Source organism: Plasmodium yoelii, assembly GCF_900002385.2.
Source record: "Plasmodium yoelii strain 17X genome assembly, chromosome: 12".
In the NCBI taxonomy this organism is placed as follows: Eukaryota; Apicomplexa; class Aconoidasida; order Haemosporida; family Plasmodiidae; genus Plasmodium; species Plasmodium yoelii.
Genome location: NC_036184.2, coordinates 1,155,461 through 1,179,176, shown reverse-complemented (window position 1 = coordinate 1,179,176; position 23,716 = coordinate 1,155,461). Strand labels below are relative to the sequence as shown.

The 23,716-nt window shown below is 19.7% G+C and overlaps 7 protein-coding genes across 7 annotated transcripts; 3 read left to right on the top strand and 4 right to left on the bottom strand.

Annotated features, from left to right (window-relative positions):
* Positions 1 to 886: 886 nt before the first annotated feature.
* On the top strand, positions 887 to 1,519 carry PY17X_1229000 (peptidyl-prolyl cis-trans isomerase, putative; the record flags this gene model as incomplete). Its single annotated transcript, XM_718730.1, has 1 exon — positions 887 to 1,519. One exon carries the CDS (start codon positions 887 to 889, stop codon positions 1,517 to 1,519), a length of 633 nt encoding a protein of 210 aa, XP_723823.1.
* Positions 1,520 to 2,181: 662 nt separating this feature from the next.
* On the bottom strand, positions 2,182 to 3,486 carry PY17X_1228900 (uncharacterized protein; the record flags this gene model as incomplete). The annotated part of the gene is made up of 1 exon (XM_718729.1): positions 2,182 to 3,486. One exon carries the CDS (start codon positions 3,484 to 3,486, stop codon positions 2,182 to 2,184), a length of 1,305 nt encoding a protein of 434 aa, XP_723822.1.
* A 1,401-nt stretch (positions 3,487 to 4,887) lies between these two features.
* PY17X_1228800 (alpha/beta hydrolase, putative) lies at positions 4,888 to 6,342 on the bottom strand (the record flags this gene model as incomplete). Its single annotated transcript, XM_022956818.1, has 7 exons — positions 4,888 to 5,025; positions 5,191 to 5,265; positions 5,363 to 5,502; positions 5,599 to 5,660; positions 5,748 to 5,814; positions 6,007 to 6,128; positions 6,215 to 6,342. The coding sequence occupies 7 exons, from the start codon at positions 6,340 to 6,342 to the stop codon at positions 4,888 to 4,890; spliced, it is 732 nt and encodes a 243-aa protein (XP_022812664.1).
* A 2,005-nt stretch (positions 6,343 to 8,347) lies between these two features.
* Positions 8,348 to 9,997, top strand: PY17X_1228700 (uncharacterized protein; the record flags this gene model as incomplete). The annotated part of the gene is made up of 1 exon (XM_722919.1): positions 8,348 to 9,997. One exon carries the CDS (start codon positions 8,348 to 8,350, stop codon positions 9,995 to 9,997), a length of 1,650 nt encoding a protein of 549 aa, XP_728012.1.
* A 2,201-nt stretch (positions 9,998 to 12,198) lies between these two features.
* Positions 12,199 to 12,489, top strand: PY17X_1228600 (IMC-associated apicomplexan protein, putative; the record flags this gene model as incomplete). Its single annotated transcript, XM_022956817.1, has 1 exon — positions 12,199 to 12,489. One exon carries the CDS (start codon positions 12,199 to 12,201, stop codon positions 12,487 to 12,489), a length of 291 nt encoding a protein of 96 aa, XP_022812663.1.
* Positions 12,490 to 13,800: 1,311 nt separating this feature from the next.
* Positions 13,801 to 16,836, bottom strand: PY17X_1228500 (uncharacterized protein; the record flags this gene model as incomplete). The annotated part of the gene is made up of 1 exon (XM_720937.2): positions 13,801 to 16,836. One exon carries the CDS (start codon positions 16,834 to 16,836, stop codon positions 13,801 to 13,803), a length of 3,036 nt encoding a protein of 1,011 aa, XP_726030.1.
* A 5,589-nt stretch (positions 16,837 to 22,425) lies between these two features.
* Positions 22,426 to 23,579, bottom strand: PY17X_1228400 (N-acetyltransferase, GNAT family, putative; the record flags this gene model as incomplete). The annotated part of the gene is made up of 6 exons (XM_022956816.1): positions 22,426 to 22,520; positions 22,628 to 22,667; positions 22,751 to 22,809; positions 22,883 to 22,924; positions 23,054 to 23,144; positions 23,229 to 23,579. 6 exons carry the CDS (start codon positions 23,577 to 23,579, stop codon positions 22,426 to 22,428), a joined length of 678 nt encoding a protein of 225 aa, XP_022812662.1.
* Positions 23,580 to 23,716: the final 137 nt, after the last annotated feature.

The window sequence follows — 23,716 nt, the reverse complement described above, 5'->3', positions numbered from 1 at the left end:
TTTTAAATTTATATTAATTATGATCGTGGTTTTAATAAAAAAGTCATTTTAAGACTCTTAAAAATTAGGAATAAACCAACTTAAAAACAAAAAAAAATGTATACATGCATATGTATGTATAATAAGAATTTATGAGACAATAAAAGACATAAAGAATAAACAAAAAAAATAAAAAAATGTATAAACATCAAACAAGTTTAGAATTATGTATAATATATACATTCCCTATCGGTATAAACAAAATTGCATGGTATTTTGTCAGGAACTTTTAATTTGCATGTCAATTATGCACATTAAAAAAAAATCCACAAATTGTTAATTTACAGAAAAGGTATATATATATAGGTATTTCCATAAGTCTTTTTACTAAATTTATATAAATTCCATTTTTGGACGTCTAAAATATAAATATGTATTTATAAGAACATAAAAAAAATTTAAGTAATAAAATAAGTAAAAAAGATATTTAAAATAAAATAAATTATTTTTAGGCCATTCCTAGGAAATTTATAGAACGAATAAATTGTAAAATACACGCAGTGAATAATGCGGCTAAAAAAAATATATATATATGTATATTAAAAAATATTAATAAAAAAATAAAATAAAAACAAAATAAAACAAAATAAAACAAAATAAAAACAAAATAAAAACAGAATAAGTTATCGAAATAATTTTTTTATATGACCAAATATTAAAAAAGGAATATGTAAAGCATTTTATGATTTTTACCAAGGACATATTTTGCCATATGACCTCAAAAATGCAAGGATTTTCTTAGAAAATATGATAACTATTGTTTTTTATGGCGAATACGGATTTAATATATAAAATAAATGACTTTTATCATAATTAATAAAAAAATAAAAATAAAAAATAATTAAAAATGAAAAGCAATAGTAAAGATAGCGAAAACAAAAAGGTTGAAAATTTAGTATTGGACGACAATGATGAAAATACAATTATACCATATTATTTATCCAATTTATTAACTAATCCGTCAAACCCTGTTGTATTTATGGACATAAATTTGGGAAATAATTTTTTAGGAAAATTTAAATTTGAATTATTTCAAAATATTGTACCAAAAACAAGTGAAAACTTTAGGCAATTTTGCACAGGAGAATATAAAGTAAATAATCTCCCAGTCGGATATAAAAACACAATTTTTCATAGAGTCATAAAAGAATTTATGATACAAGGTGGTGATTTTATTAATCATAATGGGAGTGGAAGTTTAAGTATATATGGGGAAAAATTTGATGATGAAAATTTTGATATAAAACATGATAAGGAAGGATTATTAAGTATGGCTAACAGTGGGCCTAATACAAATGGTTGTCAATTTTTTATTACCACAAAAAAATGTGAATGGCTAGATGGGAAAAATGTTGTATTTGGAAGAATTATAGATAATGATTCTTTATTATTACTAAAAAAAATAGAAAATGTTTCAGTCACTCCATATATTTATAAACCAAAAATTCCCATAAATGTTGTGGAATGTGGAGAACTGTAGGAACTATATAAAAATAACACAACAATATGCCTAACCATGGAAAAAAAAAACAAATTCATGATAACCGAAATGACTTTTGACTTATATGGTAAGAAAAAAGGACTTTTCCTTTTAAAACATCAACAGGGGGTATACATATTAACTTATTTATTAATTTGTAAATTTTTGTTTTATTTTTTTCAAATAACTTTAAATACTTCACATATTTTTATATATGCATACTATTTGTATATCCACATAGTATGTATAAAATGCGCATGCTTCTTGGAAAAAAATTATAAACATTTCAAAAGACATTTTCAAACGTATTCTTGTTTTTATTATGAAAAAGTAAATAATTGTAAAAAATAAATTAAAAAAAAAAACTAAGCATATATTATAGTATAATATGACATACACACACACACAAAAAAAAAAAATAAAATGAATAGTAAATAAAATAATAACTAATAAATTGACATGATATAAAATGTAATAAATTGACGTAATCGTTAAACATGAAGCTTCACATACTTATGTGCATTATTATACATACACTAGTGCATATCTTGTTAAAAATTAATTTAAACAAAATGAATAAATAATAAGTTCGTAAATATATGCATATAGCTTTTGGTAAAATACATGGATGTATACACAAATCATTGTAACTGAGTAAGCGATTAATTATTGAACCATTCTTTAGCTTTCAAAAATACCTCACTACCTGCTGCAACGATAGTTGATAAGCCTTCTTTAGCTGTTACTTTTAAATCTTGAAGATTTTGAATTGTTTGTTCATCGAAATTCCACGACTTTTTTCTATTACTGGTGTCCCTATTAAAATATTGATCAGATGAGATGCTATTTTCTATATATACATTTCGAACAAAAGGATCAGCATTCCTCTGGTTTTCATCATAAAAATATTGATCTGATCGAATACTTTTGCAATCTTTAAATTTATTTAACTTGGAATCGCTTGTCACGTTCAAATTGTTATTATTACTTTTATTTTGATAACCTATTTTATTATATGAATTAACATTTTTGTTCACATCCATTGTATTATAATTATCGTTAAAACCAGTTTCAAAATGATTTGCTTTCATATTATTATTACCATAAATTTTAAAAGAATTATCAAAGTTGTTCATATTTTTATTAATAATCGGTTCTTTCATTTGTTGTATATTTCTGTTACTATTATTATTCATCACATTATGTTCAAATATTGTGTCATCAAAATCAATATCAATTTTTTTCGCTTTAAAATTTTTATTAGAGTTATTGTATATCATTTTTTCCTCAAAGAAATTATTTGGTGGTGGAATACTACTTCTATTAATTTTGTTAAGGTCATTAACATTAGAAAACGCATTACCAAATTGTTCATTTGAGTTATTTCCAACTTTATTTTTTATAACTTCTCTAGTATTTATATCATCACTAATCAGATCAATTATCGGTTGGGTAGTTACATTATTTATATTATTTGCTTGATTAGTAGTATTAACACTTTTGTTACTACTATGTAACTCCATACTATTCATATTTTTACCGCTGTTATAATTTGATAATGTTTCCTCCAATAAATTATCTAAATACATTTTATACTTTAATGAATTAGGTGATGAATAATCAATCATTTGCCCATCTTTATTTTTTTTTAAATATTCACTTGCTTTTAAATTTCCTCCCAGACACACTCTAACCAATTGTTTTGCTGTAAATTTATCCATTCCCGCAGAACGAACAAATGAAATGTGTGTTCCTAACTGCCTATGTTTACCTGAACAATTCAGGCATATAAATATACCAAACGTCAAAGATAACCATTTAGGGTTTTTATTACCACAGTCAAAGCATATTTTGTTTTCATTTTTGCTTAATATAGTTTTAAAGGTTTTGTCTTTTAGTGGATCTAGCACATAACCTCGATTGTCTTGTTGATATTCTAGTACTTCACTTATTAAATTTTTCTTCATTTTTATAAAAACAAATTAAAAATTACAAAACAAAAAAATTATATTTTTAATTAAATTGTACAAAGCTAGCTTTAATACAACAAAAAATAAAAATAAAAATAAAATATCATATACATATTTTTTTTTGCATATGGCTGTACATATTGTGTGTGTATTTACATATTAGCACATATAAAAAAAAAATATATATAATATATTTATTTAGCTTTATATATATTAAAATTTATCATTTGTGAAAATACATATTTATTTTTTTATTATTACTAATATTTATGTTAATGCATTTAATTAATGTTTTATATTTTTATCAATAATTTTAGCTTTTGTGGAACTGTTTTTTTTTTTTTTTTTTTTTTTTTTTTTAAATCACCATTTATTTTGGCTTTATTTTTCGTCTTTTTTTCTTTTATATTTTTAGCATAAACAAAATAAAGATTATACTGTTTTGTAAGTTTTTTATGTTTTCATATTTACCACAATTTATTTAAATAAATTATTGAATTTACCTAAATCCATCACGATATTATATATGCAAAATTATGCAAGCATACACATTATAGTGTATATGCATATATCATAAAACTGCGTATTATAATTGTATATGCTAATATATATAATTATAAATATAAATTCGTTATCGTATTTTTTTCGAAACTTTATATATAATATTTATATATTATTGTGGGAAATGTTTTGCTTAATTTAATGTAAATAATATTAAAATGATGTTTATAGTAAAATAATTTTTCGCGTAAAACAATAATTAACTCAGAGTTAAAACTTATCCTCATTCAATAAAATGCAGAAATGACATAAAAAAGGCAAAATATCATTAAAAAATCATAAAAATCATAAAAAATCATAAAAATCATAAAATTATGCATATATTAATAATAGGAAATATGTATTATATTCATATCCCATTTGTGCAAAAGCATAACAATGAATTATAAGTTGTTATATTTATAGGTATAAATATATATTTTTTAACAATAATAATTTCAACAATATTTTTTATTTATCCAACTTGAATAAAATTAAAATTTATGCATTATTATATATGTTTTTTTTATTAATTTATTCTTTGTGTTTATAGATTTTAAATTGCGTATATATAATATTCCATACATGTTGGGAGTTGTTTATATTTGTAACATGTTTTTTGATACAACTTAATTTCAACACATTATAACATTAAAATAATTAAAAATATTGTATGTCAGTTTATTCGATATATAGGGTATTTGTTTTAAAAATTGTTACAATAAAATAAGGTATTACATAAACATATATTTTGAATACAAAAAATAATAAAATAACATGCAAATTATATATAAATTTTTGATAACTTTCACATTTAAAAAAATTCAAATAAAACTATAAAAAAGGGGAAATTCATTCTTATGAATTATTTAAAAAATTTAGGAAAAGCTTGATATTTTCGTTGAATTTTTGATTGTCAATTAATTCAACATCGTTATGTTTTCCATTGGCAACCCAATAGGGACACACCTTCATTTTGCATTTTTCATATAGAGCCTATAAAAATAATAATGAAAAATTTCGTGTATGACCATATTATTATATTTTAATATATAAACATTTAATGCATAACTGAATTTTTTTTTATTATTTTATAATGATCATATTAATTTGTGATTCTTGTTTTTTTCATGAATTTTCATTTTTTATAATCTTTATTACTAATCCATGATAAAATGGGACAATTTTATCATTCATTCCATGAATAAAAAAGACATAACAGGGTATCATATCAATCTAAATTAAAAATGAAATAATAATACATGTTTCTTCATATTTCGGTATAATTCCTTATTGGTAATATATATAGAGAGATATAGAGGTAGGAGCTCACCTTTTTAATGTTACATAATGAATCAAATGGTAAAATGTATCTAGTTTTAAAACATATATTGAATAAAGATAATATAGCACTTTGTAGGATTACTCCTTTTACTTTCCTGTTGATTGCTATATCCACAGCTGCACATGATCCTAAAAGTGGAGTTAAAATTATTTTTTATATCGTGTATTTAATTTTATTAAAAAAAACGATATTATATATATATTGAAATGTAAGTTTGTTCAAACCTATAGACCTTCCGTATAAAATAATGGTTTCTGGCTTTATGTTTAGAGTATTTACCATATAACTGTATGTGAAATAAGAAATGAAAAATAAATAATCACTAAAGAAATAGTATTTATGTTTTTAACAATGATAAAAAAAAAAAACCTACTCATAAACTGCATATCCACTTTTGTACATATTTTCTTCGTTTGCTACTCCTGTGCTTTCCCCATATCCTTTGTATTTTTTGAATTATATATTTTAAAAAAAAAATAAATATAACGATAATAAATTTCATATTTAAAATAATAAATATGGAAATATAAAAGACATAAAATAGAAAGAAAATTTTATAGGTCTAAAAAAAATATCAAAATAATATTTCACAGTTTTTAAAATTTGCATTGTCTTTTTTTTTTTATTTTTACCAGGATAATCATACAATAATATATTTACATTCCATATTTCTGATACTTCGTAAAAATAGTCATATAACATATAAATGTTCTCACTATTTCCATGGCAAAACAAAACTGTTAATAAGTTATTCCTAATATGAACAAATTGAAAAGGCGTATTGTTAAATATTTATAGTTATATTAAATTTGAAAATATATATGTAATAGTTGTCCATACCTATTAATATAATGTGCTGCTATTTTTTCGTTATCTTCTGTTTCAATATAAATAAAATCTATATCTAATTTTTCATAAATCCCTTCATGTGGAGCATTAAAAATAATTTTATTTAAAATATTCCCCATATTACGATTAGAGGAATTAATTTGTTCATTCTTTTTTTCTATTTTCTTAAATTTTTATATTATTATAACATAATTTCATGCAACTAAATTATATGTTTGTAAGTTATTTTTTCCACTGTCATATTTTGTTGTATCCTTATTGGTATATCATAAAGTCTATATACCAACAACACATATATATATACATAAAACAAATTAAATATATAACTGATATATAAAATTATCGAGAAAAATATGATGAGCCATGCTCATGATTATTAATTAACAGAATATGTATATATGATAATTATTTATATTTTTTGCCTAATCATTACACAATGTAATAATAATTTTCCACGAATTATTTATAAACATATTGAATAAAAAGAAAAGGTAATAAAATTAAAGAGAAAACAAAATAATATATGTAAAATTAAATCTAGTAATATATGATCTATTAAACACTAAATAATGCATAAAAAAGGAAATAATTTAAAAACGACAGTGTCGCACAAGAAATAGTAATATAAAAAAATATATTATATAAATATAATTTTATAATATCGATAAATTTGTATTCTTTAAAAATTATAAATGTTATGAATAAAAAATATATATGTATAATTACTATACTTTTAATTAGTTTCCCATCTAGAATAAAACATAGATATATCATATAATATGAAACAAAAAAATACAAAAATAAAGAAAATCTTGATATTTCAATATTATATAGTATAATGTAAATTTTGTGTATAAATAAAAATATAATTATAAAAAAAGTGGAAAATGTATAACACCTTTTAACCCCAATAACTAATAAAAAAAATAATAATACAAATGTTAGAAAACTAGATTATAAGCCAGTATATTATAACCATTACACGGAAGAATTTCAAACTAAATTTGTTTTAATTTTTTATTCATAAGTCATGAAAAGTGAAAAAAAAAATATTAATTTTGTTAAATAAAAATGGAAAATGTGTGTATACCATATGCAGGTTACATTTTAATTTCTTATTTTATTTCTTTCTTGATAAGTATGTGCTTTTCAAATGGACTTGTTCGTTTATTTCCTTCTTTTACTATATCTAACTCAATATATAAAAACACAAATATACTATATAGGCATTTAAAGTGTAGAATATTTGCACATGGAAAATACAATGAAACTTGTATACATGTAATTGAAGCCAATAAAAATAAATGCATATATTATAGTGTATTTTTTATTTTTTATTTCCTAAAAATAGTGTGTGCAGATTTTCAAAATTCAAAATATTTCTACAACATATGCATAAAGCTGTTTTCCTATATTTTTATTAAATTTTAACGGAATAAAATTCTACAAAATATGATCGTCCCTATATAATAAATATATGCATATATATATTGAAAATGAATGACAATAACTAAAAAAAAAAATATATTTTTTAATTAATGCATATAACCTTTTTGCATAAAAAATATATATATTTATATATGGGCTTAATTCAAAAAATTTTTCATTTTCATTTGTTCTATATAAAAAGGTTTGTATATATATACACACATGTCTACAAGTATTAAATACTGTGTTATTTATTGTGGATTTTCTATTGTAATAATTTCACCGAATAAATGAAATATAATTTTTTGTTTTTATTTCTAATTTAAGACTTAGCATTTATTTGTAAATTGCTTTTTAATTATTCTTTGGAGCATAATAAAATTGAGTTAAAATAGGAATAAATATATATATATATTATATTTTATGTGCCTTCTCTCCTATATATTTAAGTATTTGTTTCAAATAAAAGTAAAATAAATCATTAAAAGTTCATAGTTGAATTATTATTTATTTAGCAAAAATTTAAACCTATAAAATATATTACATTATAAGTACATATATAAAAGTGTGTAATAAATATATATGTGACAATAATAAGACAAATAAACACTTCTTGAGCATTCAACACAAATTAAAAAAATATTTAAAATAAAACGAACCATAAATAAATATTTAAGAACTTTCCTTTACAAAAATATGAAATCAACACTCCAAAAAAATACTAGTGCTGAAAACCATATCATGTTCCTAAAAAAAAATCCGCCTATGATGAACAAAATAAATAATGAACAAGCAAATTTTGGATTACAATTAAATAATCCGAAAAAAATTGATGAGTCATATGGAAATGTAAAAAATAGTAACTATCAATATTTGGATTCAAGTCATTTAAAAATGTTAGACTTAAACAAAAATATTTTAAATATGTTGCCAAAACCAGTAGAGCCATCATTAAATTTGGAAAAATTATGCAAAGAAACTAATGCTACTCTAAGGAATAATACAAGTATATACGAAAATGAACATGGCAAATTAAAGTCAAATGCCAATCAGCAAGATGGAAATAAAAATATAAAACATTTTTATGAATTAGGGTTACCAGAAATTGTAGGAACATATATTCAACCATTAGATAAAAGAGAAAATCATGATATGAAAATTGATACTTTAGAAAATTTCCCTTTTCCATTAGGATCAACATCGTCATCTCCTTTTTTTCAACCTCCTAATTTTTCGACAAAACTTATTCCTCCAGCTAATAATTTTTCATCTTTGAATATAAATAATCAAAATGCTAAAAATATATATGGATTGCCATCATATTTAATTCCAGAAGGAAAACCTCAAAACTTAACGATTACTGTTGTACCTAATAAGAATAAAGATGTTTTAGAACAGGAAGCAAAATATTTAAAGACGTTGTTAGACAACTCATCTCAAGGAATTGTTAATTCAACTCCGGATTATCAAAAAATTATTTCTTCCCCCAATTTATCAAATAATAAAAATCATAGTAATAACAACAGTAGCAGTATTAATATCAATGATATAGAAAGTGATTTCAGTTTTGGGAAAAATGAAAATTTAGAAACTCATGGAAATACTAAATCATACGAAAATGACGATAAATATGAAGATAGCTATAATTCTTTTATTAATGAATATTATGATGAAAATAATTCTGGATCTTCTGAAAAGGGAAATGAGCTTACTTTACAGGGTGCTTCTTATAACAACAATGAAAATGGTATTAATTTAAAACAAAATAAAAAATTAGAAAAAGCAAATAAAAAACAAAACAATAAGAAAAATACTATTGGCGTTTTTAATGAATTAAATGGAATAAAATCAGGAGAAAATTTCGATATTGAAGCTCAAAATGAAAATAAAAATAAAAATGAGGAACAAAATACTATGGTTTTATTACCATCAAAAAAAACACAATTAACAAAAAAAAAAGAATACAATTCTTCATTAAAAAATCAAGAACCATCTACATCCTTTAAAAATCCCAAAACATGCATTAATATACGCTTAGGAAAACCCAAAAAAATTTATTCTACTACTAGTTCTGATCCTATAGACAGGAAATTACAAGATTGGCATAATACTCATAATAGTCAAATCGGATGGGAAAAAATAAGAAGAGGTGTTTATCATTTCGGAAAAACGGAGGTTTCATTGAGATTGATTCATGATAAAATTATAGTTAAGAAAATTAATGGGAAAATTATTGACGATAATTTATTAACAGTTGAAAAATTTGTTTCATTAAATGAATTATTTGAGCTTCAGAATGAAGATAGTGTTAGCACACTAAAAAAAAAGCAAGAAAAAAGGTCTTAATTTTTAAATATTATTCATAACTTGGATTTTCGTATCAATAAATAAATATATATTACAAATGATACATAATTTTATACTATTCAGTTCTATTTTTGTTTTTGATAGGTTTTTCGAAAACCCTTTCATACCACTTGTTTATGTGCACACAATTTTGTTGCATATATATGCATGCATTTGTCTTTTATAAACAAAATTGCAATTGTTTATTCATTTATGAATTATTGTTTCTCAATATAGAAAAATACATGTGGGTATATAAAAATATTTGTATATATTACTCATTGTTATATAATATAAATATGAAAGTCGTATTTTCTTTTTTGTTTTTGTTTTTGTTTTTTTGTGTACAAATTTTGAATTTTATTTACACACATGCATATATTTGCATTGATTTATTATGAAAAGAAAAAAGAAATATATATATATATATATTAAACTTAACAATTTTTAGCTGCTAAGAATTTGAAATGATCACCCTATATTATACTGTTTTTTAGGGGAGTTAAAAACTGTATTTTTACATGTTCAAAAATGCATATACAAAATATAATATTTCCAGTAATATTGTTATAATAAATTTTCATAATACATGATATAAAACAGAAATAATAAAACTATAAGCGTCAATAATAATTGCTTATATTACTATGAGAAAATTGAAAATATGTTGTCTACATATAAAAATTGTGATATCTTTAAATTGTTTCCATAAATCGTTATTAAATAGGTATGAATAAAAGTCGTGAATATAATTAACATATATGAATTTAATTCCCCTATTATATTTGCATAATATATAACCATTTAGTGCTTATTATTATGAATTAAATGGTTTTATTAAGCATATAAAAGAAATTTCACATTGCGCTTGATACTGACGTGATAAAATTAAAAAAGAATATAAATTTTTGCTATATATATGTCAACAATAAATATTATTTTAAACGTTCCCAAAGCGCGTTTTCCTTTATAGTAACATCAGTTAAAACCTTTATGTCCAATATATCACCAACTTAATGCTATTCATAACATGGAACCTTCTTTAAATGTGTGTTATATATAACGAAAAAAAAATTTATATGAAGTAATATTCAATAAATATATTTAAAAAAATAAATTTAACATAAATAGCGCATTAAGTCTTATCCATATAGTAAATGTCAAATAAAAGTAAAATATGTATGTTGCTAATTAAAAAAAATTAATATAAATGAACGATATTATCATTTTATATACATTAAAATTTAATATAACATTACTAAACGTGACTATATTTATATATAAAATTAACGAATGTCTTATTTAATATATTAAGTTTTCCTATGCAGTTTTAGTTATTTCACTTTAAAATACCTTAAAATGATTGCCAATGTAATGTTTTTTGGTTTATTATATATTTTTTTCTCTTTTTTTTTTGATCATTATTTATTTTTTTTTTTTCAAAAAAGCTATTTACCACACCATATAACGTTAAATAATATTATGGCGTATGTTTAACAATATATATCCATATATAGATATATTACATAATATATATAATATATTACGTATATTACAATTTGATATAGCCTTGTAGAGCATTTACAAAATTTTATTTTATTCGAAAATGCCAAAATAAAAAAAATATTTATTTTAATTATTAATTCTTTTACTTTTTATGAACGGCAATAATATTTTTATGGATATAGCTAAATATTATGTATTTTTTTTTTTTTTATTAAAATAACAACGCCATGAATAATGAAAATATACTAAAATATAATTCTCATATATTATAAAAGAGAAATATTAAAAAAAGCTTTCGTTATTGCATGTATATATATAGATTAATTCTATTTTTTGGATACCCCCAAAAATATGTTTAGCTAGCCAACCAGCTTTTTTGCATATTATTAATGGCTTCATATTTATATGCTAAAAAATGTATATTTTTTTTTTTATAAGTTAAATATATTTTTTTATTTAAATATTTTTTTTTTAAATATATTAAATTTTAAATTTTATAAATTTTATAATTTTTTAAAGACGTATTAAATTTTAATTAGGATTATATCAACCTTATTATTTTTCGATTTTTCAAACATTTTTTTTTTTTATTCTTTAATATAATCTTAACATTTTTTAAACAATATAATCGTTTTTTTATAAAAATAACATACCATATTATATTTATACAAATAAACCCATAACATTTTTTAAAAATGGAAAGAGAATTCAACGGATTTTTACCACCAAATAAAGAAATGCCCATACCAGACGGGATGAGAATAATACCAGGAAAGCCAAATGACGATGCAACTCCATATGTTACCAATTATCAAGTAAATCCAATAATAAATGAAGGACATTTCCAAATGAATATTGGAGGGCAAGTTCCATCATCTTGGTCAATTAACCAAATAGCACATTATGTAAAATTTGCTGGACCATCCGATACTGTATTTGCTGAAAAGGCTAAAGAATTATTACGCGAAAGGGGTTATGATATATAGAAAGATAACATAATAATTATAAAATTAAATACAAATTTATATAATATTCACATGTATATATATATGTGGTATAAAAGTAAGGAGACGGTTTGATTATATTGTTTATCCGTTCAAAATTAATTTTTTTCGTTATCGTTAAGATGAAATAATGATAATTTTTTTAACAATAAAATAATATTTTTAAAAAAGATATATATTATATACATATACATCATATAATATATAATTTTTTGAAATTATAAGACAGCATATCCTGATTTTAATATCCAAACATAATTAATAAGTATATTTTTTTTCAGTTTAATTGATAACAAAATATTTTTCCATTTTTTAGGATTTTATTTAAAAAATTTTTTCTTTATATGATTTTTTTGTGTTTTGTTATTATTATTTGAGTTTTATTTCTTTATGTTTTAGTTTTATATTTATTTAATTTGTATACTATCCTTTTTAAATACATGTAAAAAATATAAAAAAAAACTAGAATTGAAGATCGCATTCATAAAATATAAGACAATTATATTTTTAGTTCACAGCATGTCTGATTAATTACACTCATGTTGTTAGAACGTCTTTATAATTTACCGTTATAAAGTAGTAATATCAAGTTTAATCTTGTGAAATTTTGTAAAATTTTCAGCCATTCTTTATTTTAAATAGCAATAACAATAAAAACTATATCTAAAGGATATAGCATTCTAAATACATAGTAATAATATCCTTATCATGAAGCATAGCCTCTACTAGTATTTTATATATTAAAAATTGTTTCCAACCCTTTAACAAAATTTGTTTATTTTATATAAAATTAAGAAGTTACTTGGTTACTATTTTACTTTATTAATTTTATTTAATATGCTTATAAATGATTTAAAACTGCTTGGCTTATCCTTTATATATATATTTGTATATTAAAAAGCATATAAGGGTATTCTTTTTATACAATTTCTATAAATATTAATGCGTCATAATAATTCTATAATTTCTATAGTTAAAATGTGTTTTCCTTTCCAAAAAATTAACAGAAATATGAGAACGTGTGTTAATTAAAAAAATATGATACAAAACAATAAAAAAAATAACATACAATAGCGATTGATACAAAATTTAAAAAAGACATTTACATATATATATATATATATATATGCATTCATTGTGATTTTACAATTTAACATAAACAATTTTATTACATTTTTAGGGTTTAAGATGTGTCTTAAATATTATATTATTTGTTTGTATATATATATATATATATATACGGATTAATCTTACAAACAAAGAATAAATGAACTATTTATTACATACAAATTATTAATTAATTTCTTCAAATGGATAAGATGGTGTTTTTTTTAAATGTGAAGATGAATTAACTTCTAATTGGCTAGCTAATGGTTTCGGTATTTTTTCTTGCTCTTGTGGCGATTCAGGGGCTTTTTCTAATTTAATATTCCTCTTTTTATTTTTATGATTTTCATTAAATTTGTGCTTTATATATAAATTGCCTTCAAAATTTTCTTTCTTGTTAAATTTTTCTGTGTGTATACAATTTTTATCATATATGTTCTTCCCTATTTTGTTATTACTTAAATGTTGTCTATCAATATTTGATACATTATTAATTCTACCATTAATAGAATGTAAATTGTTTTTATTCAAAGCTTCATTTAAGTATTTTTTTAATAAATATTTTTTTCGTATTTCATTTAATTTATCGCAATTACCCTTTAAAATATTTGATTCAACTTCATCGTTAAGAATCGATTCTTTAGACAAACCATTATTTGATAAAACATTGCTCATATACTTAAAACAATATATATCGTTTTTATTTTTACTAAGTTGAAAATCTATTTTTTGAATATTATAATTCATTACATTATTTGCAGTCTCTGTATCGCATTTATCAATATAATTATTTTTTTTAACGTTAAAAAAATAGTTATTGTTAATATATACTATCTTATTACTATCCAAATTTATTTTTTCTACATCAGATGTAGATATTTTATTATGAATGTTTATATTTTTAGGAATGGAGCATATATTTAAGATGGTATTTAATTTTTTTTTCAGTTCTGTGTCATGCTTTTTTTTTCTACCAGTGTTTTCCCTTGGGTCATTTTTTCCATCTTCTTTTTTCCCCTCGGTTTCTTTATCAAATATTAAATTGGAATTTGAAATATTTTTATTTATATATTTCTTGCGTTCGTGTTCACCCATTTCTTTCAATTTTTTGGATATGGAATGTAGGTCATTATGTTTTGTCTTATTTTTATCAATAGATTCTTTGTGTTCTAAATAATTATTATTTAGTTTGTATTTTCCAAAGAATTCATTTTCATTGTTATTTAATTTATCTAGATTAATTTTTTTATTAATGCATTTTGATATAGCTTTATTAAAGTTTATTAACGAAATATTTTCTTTTTTTGTAGATACAGGTACATTATTTTTGTTTAAGTGATAACTATATCTTTTTGTATTATCATAATTAGTTTCCTTAATATTATTTTTACTCGGAGAATATGTACAATTGACATATTTTTTTAAATCCACTTTATATTTTTCAATTAATGAATTGTATGTATTATCTCTAGAAATTATACTAATATCATCTTGATTAGCATTATCACAATTATTAATATCATTAAGATCTTCACTAAAGTTATTTTTATCACCTTTTTCATTTTTCATTTTATATCTGTTAATCTTAGTTATATTATCTCCATTTACATCGGAGATATAATTTTTTTCACATAAATCATTCAAATTATATGAGTTTACAATTTTAGCGTTTTCAGTTTTCTTTATCTTATTATTTAAGGACGTTTTATTGTCTTTAACTTCCTTTTGTTCTGATTTATTATCTTTTATATTATCATATATTTTCTTTGTATATAATGCATCAAAATTCGAACATGTTATTGTCTTATTTTTTTTTAAAGTTTCTGGATTTTCTTTAGCATGAAAATGTGGGATATTCATTCTTATGTCTAATTCATTTTCTTTATATTTTTTTGGAATTTTGTTTTTTATTATATGTTCTAATAATTTTAAATTCAAAATTCTTTCTGTTTCATCTATGTTAAAGGGTTTTACTTCTATTTCATAGTTTCTTATATTTGAATTATCCTCATAATCATCATTTTGTTCTTTGCCAGTTTTTATAGTTACACGATTCTTTGAATTATCAACTTTTTTACCAACGATTTCAGTTTCGTAAATATTATTTATGAAATCCTCATTATGTTTTATGCCTTTTAAGCTCATTAAGTTATTAAAGTTCTTTTTATTGTAAAAATTGGAAATGTTATATAATTTGTCGTTTTCAGTAATGTTTTCAATACTTATTTTTTTTTCTTTATTATCCTCATTTAAATCATTTTTGTCTAAAAAAGATTTATTTCCATATTGTTTCATCCATATGGGACAAAAATTATTTGGGATACATTCTTCTTCTTTTCCACTAATTATATTCATAGGATCCAGTTGTGATAAATCATACACTTCGCTCCCCTCACTCATATTTATCATACAATCATTCATAGAATGCTCCCTATTATTATCATAGATATATACACTTATATTATCATAATTATTGTCTTCATCCTTCAAATTACACACATCATCCATTGTAAGATGGTTACAAGCAAAATATGAAATGTCGTTTTTAAAATATCTTTTTATATGTATTATCATATCATCAATTTCATACTGTGGTGGCATGTTATCGGCATATTTTAAACAGTTAATATTTTGTAATTTTGTGTTATGGCAAGTATCTTTATTTTGTTTGTGATAATTTGAATAACTATCTAAGAATATAAATACATCATCATTAAATGATAAAGAATCGTTTTCATTGGGATTTAAAGAGTTGCTAAATATTATACTATTGTCTTTTATTGATTTTTCGCTTAGAATTGTTTTATTACTTTGCATGCTATTTTTCAATTGATTATTAGTTATCTTAAGTATTTTGCTTTTTACATCATGGGATTGAATATCAATATTTTTATCATCGCACAAGTTTTTATTACATATATTTTCTCTATGCTCCTTTTCATCATTATATTTTGTTGTATTCTTTAAAACTTGTCCGTTCAAAATATATTCATAGTGTACATTTGAGTTTTTTACCAAGCACCTCATATAATTAAACTTTTTTGAACATGCATTACATAGATGGAAACATTTTTTTAGATTATTTTTGGCTTCAAGCAACCAATTATAATCATTTTCATATTTTTTACATTCAAATTTCCTTATTTCTCGTGATTTATGAGGTGGAGGATCTGGTAATGATTTGACATATTTACTAAAAGGGTAAGGATATATTTTTATCATTTTTAATAATTATCATTTGTTTAAATATTAAAATACTAAACTTAATTATATGTAGACAAAACCTTTCTATATATTTAAAGGATGTTTTTAAATTTTTTTTTTAAATATTTTACATTTCTAAAAATTTTTAAAATGGGTATTTTTTAAAATGTAATTTAACCATTACTTTTTATTATTTTATATACAATGCAAAAATATAGTTTTTTGTTAAATGATAAAAAATTAATAATGGGAGATAACATGAAAATTATGTCTTTTGTACATGTAATCATAGTTCTCTAAAATATGTTAAGGAAAACACCAACTCTGAACAATATTTTTTATATTATTATTTCATTTGAATAATATGTATATACAATATATCGATAAATTAAATGAAGTAAAAATATCTTGCTAATGTTGATAATGAAGTTTCCATAAGCATAGGATAAGAAATTTTAAGAAATTTCTTACATAAAACTTTTGTCAAACGATTGTCTTAATTTCACTTTCATAAACATAATTTTTTTTATTTCAAGAGGTTTGGCTTTCAAGTAAAAGGATTATAAGACGTAAAAAATGAAATAATATAACACCTATATCAAAAAAATTAATTAAAAATATGTCAAATTATGATTATATATATAAAGCAAAATTTGAATGTAATGCTATTTTTTATTTAAAAAAAAATATCCATAATATTTAAATCACAAATTCTTTAAATGTTTGCTTTCTTATTTATGCTTAAGAATAATACCAAAATAAGGGTGTTTCAATATTAATGTATATTATAAAACAGGTTTAAATTAAAATATAATTGTTTGTGTAGATGAAAGAATGTACGTTTTAAGATCTTTTGTTAGAGTAAGATACATGGAAATAAATTATAAAAAACTGTTATTAAATACACCATGCACATATGTGCATGATTTTCGTGTTTTATATCTTTAATAAAATATTTATATGATAAGTATTAACCAATAAGGAATGTTTTTTCATTAAATACATTATTCATATAAAAGGTAAAATTTCAATACAACATCCTAAATTTATATTTCATGTGTTTTTTTATTATAATATTTCAATACATATAATTTATTTTAAAAATTGTTGTCTTTATTTTCATTTTTAGTCATAAAGATGGGTTATTCATTATTATAATTATGTGATTAAGATTTATAAAAAAAAATAATTTGTGTATTCAAAAATGAATTGTGATATGCATATTAAAAATTAGTATGCTTTTATTATAATTTGCTTCAACGGGAATTAAATTTTGTTATACTATTTATAACACCATGCTAATGTGCATCATTTGTTTCGTCTACCTTTCTTTAACTCTAGAGAGTATACAATTTTATTTTTCTAAATGTCTTAGAAATGTTTTTTCATTATAAAGGGTGAAAAATATATAGAGAAATATATTATTTTAGATACTAGAAGCTATAGATATTGATATTGTTTTATTTTTTGTATGTTAAGATTCTTTTAAAATTTCTTAATTATCACTGTCTTTTGGTTTATACACATAAAAACATATATTACAGTTTAACAATACATAATTTATATTACAATGAAAGGAATTTTCTAATGAACAAATGAGACATGTTTATAATGCTAAGTATTTTATGTGTAATTCATATAATATTTGAATCATAAGTCTTTTTATTACTGTGATATAAAACAGGTAATGTAATAACATTTTAGAGTTTTAAAACAATTTATAATATTGCTGAAAATAAAACCATTCAAAAAAAATTTTAATATTATCTTATGCTCATAAAATATGAACAAAAATATAATAGAGTTATCTATAATTAAATATTTTGCATAAGACAATTTTATTAAATTTATGTATTAATAATTAGTGAAGTATATTTAAATATTTATTAATAATATATTAATATTATTTATTTAAAAGGAAGCAAAGAAAACATTATAGTATAATTACATAATTTATATATATAAATTATATATAATATATATATTTGTAATATTGATTTTATAATTATTATATTATAAATTTATATTTAAAATAATAATAATAAAATTCTTAAATATAATTAAAATAAAATAAAACAAAATTTAAATATAATAATATTAATATTTATTTTTAAATATTAAACATTTAAATAAATAAATTAATAATAAAATATATTATTTTAATATAAATATTAATATAATTAATTAAAATTAATTATTTAAAATATTTTAATATAATATTAATATAAATAATTTAATAATGTTAAAAAAATAATAAATATATTTATTAATAATTAAAATAATTATTATTTATGTTAAATAATGAATTAAATATATATTTATTTTATAAAAATATTTAATAATATAAATAAAATAATATTAAATTTAACTTTAAATATGTTATTTATATTAAATTATAACAAATTATATAATTTAAATTAATTATATTAATATATATATAATATTATATAATTATTAAATAAAAATATATTAATTAGTGTGTAAAAATACAAATAAATAATAATTATATTTAAATAAAATGTATTATTAATTTAATATATATATACTTTTAATAATTTATTTAAAATAATTATTTATTTTAATAATAATATAATATTTTATTAATTTATTTAAAAATATAATTAAATAAATAGTATTTATTCATATTAAATTAATATAATTATATATTAATTAATTTATTTTATAATAATTAAATTTAAACATTTAATTAATATTAGTTCTTTTAATATATTAATAATTTATTATTTAATTATAATCGTTTATATTTATTTAATTACATACTATTGTTGATTAATTTAATTAATTATATATATTTATTTATTTTATATATTTAATTAATTATTTATATATATATTTAATTAATATTTAATTATTTATATTTATTTAATTATTAAATTTATTTATTATTTAATTATATATATTAATTAATTATTTATATTTATTTATTATGTATTTATATTTAATTAATTATTTAATTATATATATTTATTTAATTAATATTAATTTTATAAATAATATATTATTTAATTATTAATTCTCTATATATTTTATTATTATTATTTATTTAATTATTTTTATAATTAATTTTATTTATTATTAATTATTTTAATTTATTCTTATAATTAATATATTAATATTAAATGTTATTTTATAATATATATTATTATTATTTTAATTTATTCTTATAATATATTTAATTTATTTATTATTAATTTTATAATATATTATTATTTATTTATTATTAGTTTTAAATATATTATTATTTATTTATTATTAGTTTTAAATATATTATTATTTATTTATTATTAGTTTTAAATATATTATTATTTATTTATTATTAGTTTTAAATATATTATTATTTATTTATTATTAGTTTTATAATATATTTTATTTATTATTAATTATTTTAATTTATTTTTATATTAATATATGTTTACTTAATATTAAATTAAAAAATATTTATTTATATATTATATAATTTATATTATTAATTATTTATTTATAATATATGAAATTTAAATTGTATTAAAATTTATAATATAAAATATACACAAACTGTATAATAATGTTTGATATATTTCTATAATACAAAATTATTGTCTACATTTATTTTATTAAGCAATATTTGATTGATATATTTAAATTTCTAAATAATTATTATATATATAATATAAACAAGTTATAAATTGTACATGAGCAAACAATACATTTATGATTATATTAATTTTAAACTTCTACACATTCATTTTTTTATAATGAATGTTTATGTTCATTCGCTATAAGATGAAATTATGAGACAGTTTTTGTAAATAATATTATAAATTTTAATGTATGTAGTTTTTAAGAATATAGGATATTATACAATGATAATGTTTCTTTATAACTTTCATTTATTAAAAGTAAATATTATGCTGTATATTATTTCATATTATTTATTTTTATAGTATTGGTATGTTGTAATACAAAATATAATTACATATAACCTTTGTAATAAATAGCACCCATTATCTCAAATATATTTGCTTAGTTTTCTGGTAAATTATATTTAAATACCTTTAAACAAATTAATAGTTATCTTTAATGTAATGGAATGTATTAGTATAAAACGAGTTTCTTATTTATATATTATTATAATTTTTGAACACCTTTATGTCTAATATGAAAACATTTCCCTTAAACATTCTACAATAACAAATTTATTTCTTATAATATATTATCTCTGTGTATATTTTATTATATGAATCTTCTCAAAACATGTTTACTACTAATTTATCCCACGATGTGTTATAAGACATTGAAATATATATGTTTTTCTTTCTTTATATAATTCCCTTAAATTCAATAAGTATCCTATAATAGTACATTAAAGATCTATTAAGTTTTATGTTAAATAAACTTGAATTAAAAAAGTAATTTTAACATTATATAAATGCATTAATATTTTTCTTATAAAACGTCCTTTTTTTTAAATAGAAATGACTTTTATTATATTGAATGTACAACGGAAATATATAAAATATTCTTAGAATTAGTTATAGATAGCAGAATTTTAATAAAAATATATGGCATCATATCCATTATAAAACAATTTTATATATGAAAAAAAACAATAATTTATATTTTACCTCATGTATATTAATTAGAGATTTATAAAATTATAATTGACTATTTGTTTTATATAATTTGAAAGAATATGCAATGGACAAAGAAAAACGAATATATCACTTTTAATAAGAATAAATCTTCTATAGAATAATTTCTTTATATAATGAAATATTTCAATATAAAAAGTGCCTTTTATCTTTGATATACATTTTTCTGTTAGACACGAAAAATTTATGTGAATTTTTTATCCATATCATATTAATGTTTTGTAACATCTAAAAAATTATAAATTTAAAACACTATCTAGGTCGTAATTTATTATATATTTTGACATCCCATTCATTTTTATATATAGTTTTATTTTTACAATTTCCAAAACTTATTGCAAAAGACATTTTTTCACATTTTCTATTTAAATATTTACCAAATAAATACATTAAATATTTATATATATACAATAATCCAAATATTTTAATACATAATGCTCAACACAAAAAAACTCATTCCTTTACAAGACAGGAATATAATATTTATTATAAGATCAATCAATTATAAATAATGATTTTGTTTTCATGGAAACCGTTCATAATGTTAGACAAATAAATCTCAGAAAAAAAAATAAGCACTATCTAGGTGAAATTCATGTAACATATTTTTGCAAGGTTTTAAAAAAACATAAAAACAAACTTATTAATATATATCATTAAAACATTGGAATATTTTACCTAGAAACATATTAAGAAATAAATTTATAACGAAAACATTAAATTTTCAAAAAATATATTAAAAGAAATCTACACTTATTAATTTGCTTAAATAAATATATGTTGTTTCTGTTTGTGTATCAAGATTTCCAATATTCATTACCCTATACAAAGATATTTTCTATTATCTTTTAAAACACTAAAACATATTTTACTAATTTAAGTTCAATTTAATAAAGTGTAAAAATATTCCATACATATTTATCTTCGACAAAAAAAACGTTATTGCATAACTGTATTATAATACTTTTTTTAATTTGAATGCATCAGAACCGCTTAAGTAATAATTAGGTTTCCTTTTTACCTTAATAAATTCATTTTGCTCATAAAACCCTAAAAGAAAATTAAAATTTTATATATATATTACGTATGATATTGGATGAATATAAAGAAACGTTAATTTATATTTGGGATATAGTGCAAATGTGAAAATTAATTACGTAATGTAGGAATGTTCGTAGCTTCTGCCTCAAGTTGAACCTAAAAAAATGAACATTAATAAATAATTGTTTCTATTGGAAACTTTTGCAATTTTTACCTTTTACAATATATAATGAAAATACCTCATTTATTCCATACAAGTTTTGCATTAGTTTTATACTTTCATTTAATAAATATGAACCTAAAAACGGAAAGGGATAATATATGATTAGTATAAGAATTGAAATGTTATTATTAAATAAAAAGTATTTTACCTAAACCACATTTCCTGACAGATTTATCCACAGCTATCATACCTAACAAATTTTATAAATGATATAAAAACATATATATATGTATGATAAATTATAATATGAGCAATTTCCTCAAGTTATAATAAAAGAAAACGATGCATTAGATATAATTATTTTATAGGTGTTTATTACATATATATCCAAAAGTAGATGCTTCGTTATTTTTACATTTCGTTGTAATTTTGGATATTACTACACCTACACACTCTTCATTGTATAGAGACTACAAGCAAAAAAGAAACGAAATAAATGTTTATATATGTATAAAAATGTAATTTGTTTAGGTATCATTTAAAGAGTTATATACCATTAATGCAATTTTACTATAATTCTTTAATATTGTTTTAAGTAAAAATATATTATATGGTTCTGATAATTCACTACTCAATAGTTTATACACGCTATTTAAATGAGTTTTAGGAAACGTATCATATTGATGAATATCAATTTTCTTATTATTAATAATCATTGTATGATAAATGTTATTTTTTGTAAGATCATGCCCCATTTCATTATTTAAATCCTTTTCTTTTAATTCATCGTTGCTTTTTTCTAATTCTAAATCATTATTATTTAGAGACATACAATTCATCGAATTATCATTATCCGCATTACGTTTGTTTTCTATTTTATGAGTTGATGAAAAATTTGAATTCATAATTAAATATTTTCAGTTGAAAATGTAGCAAAAGTATCATATAAATACTCAGATTTTCGTATTAATTTTTTAAAAGTAAAATAAAGCCAATGAATATTAGCATTTTTTAATGTTTCTTAATAAACATTTTTTGTCAA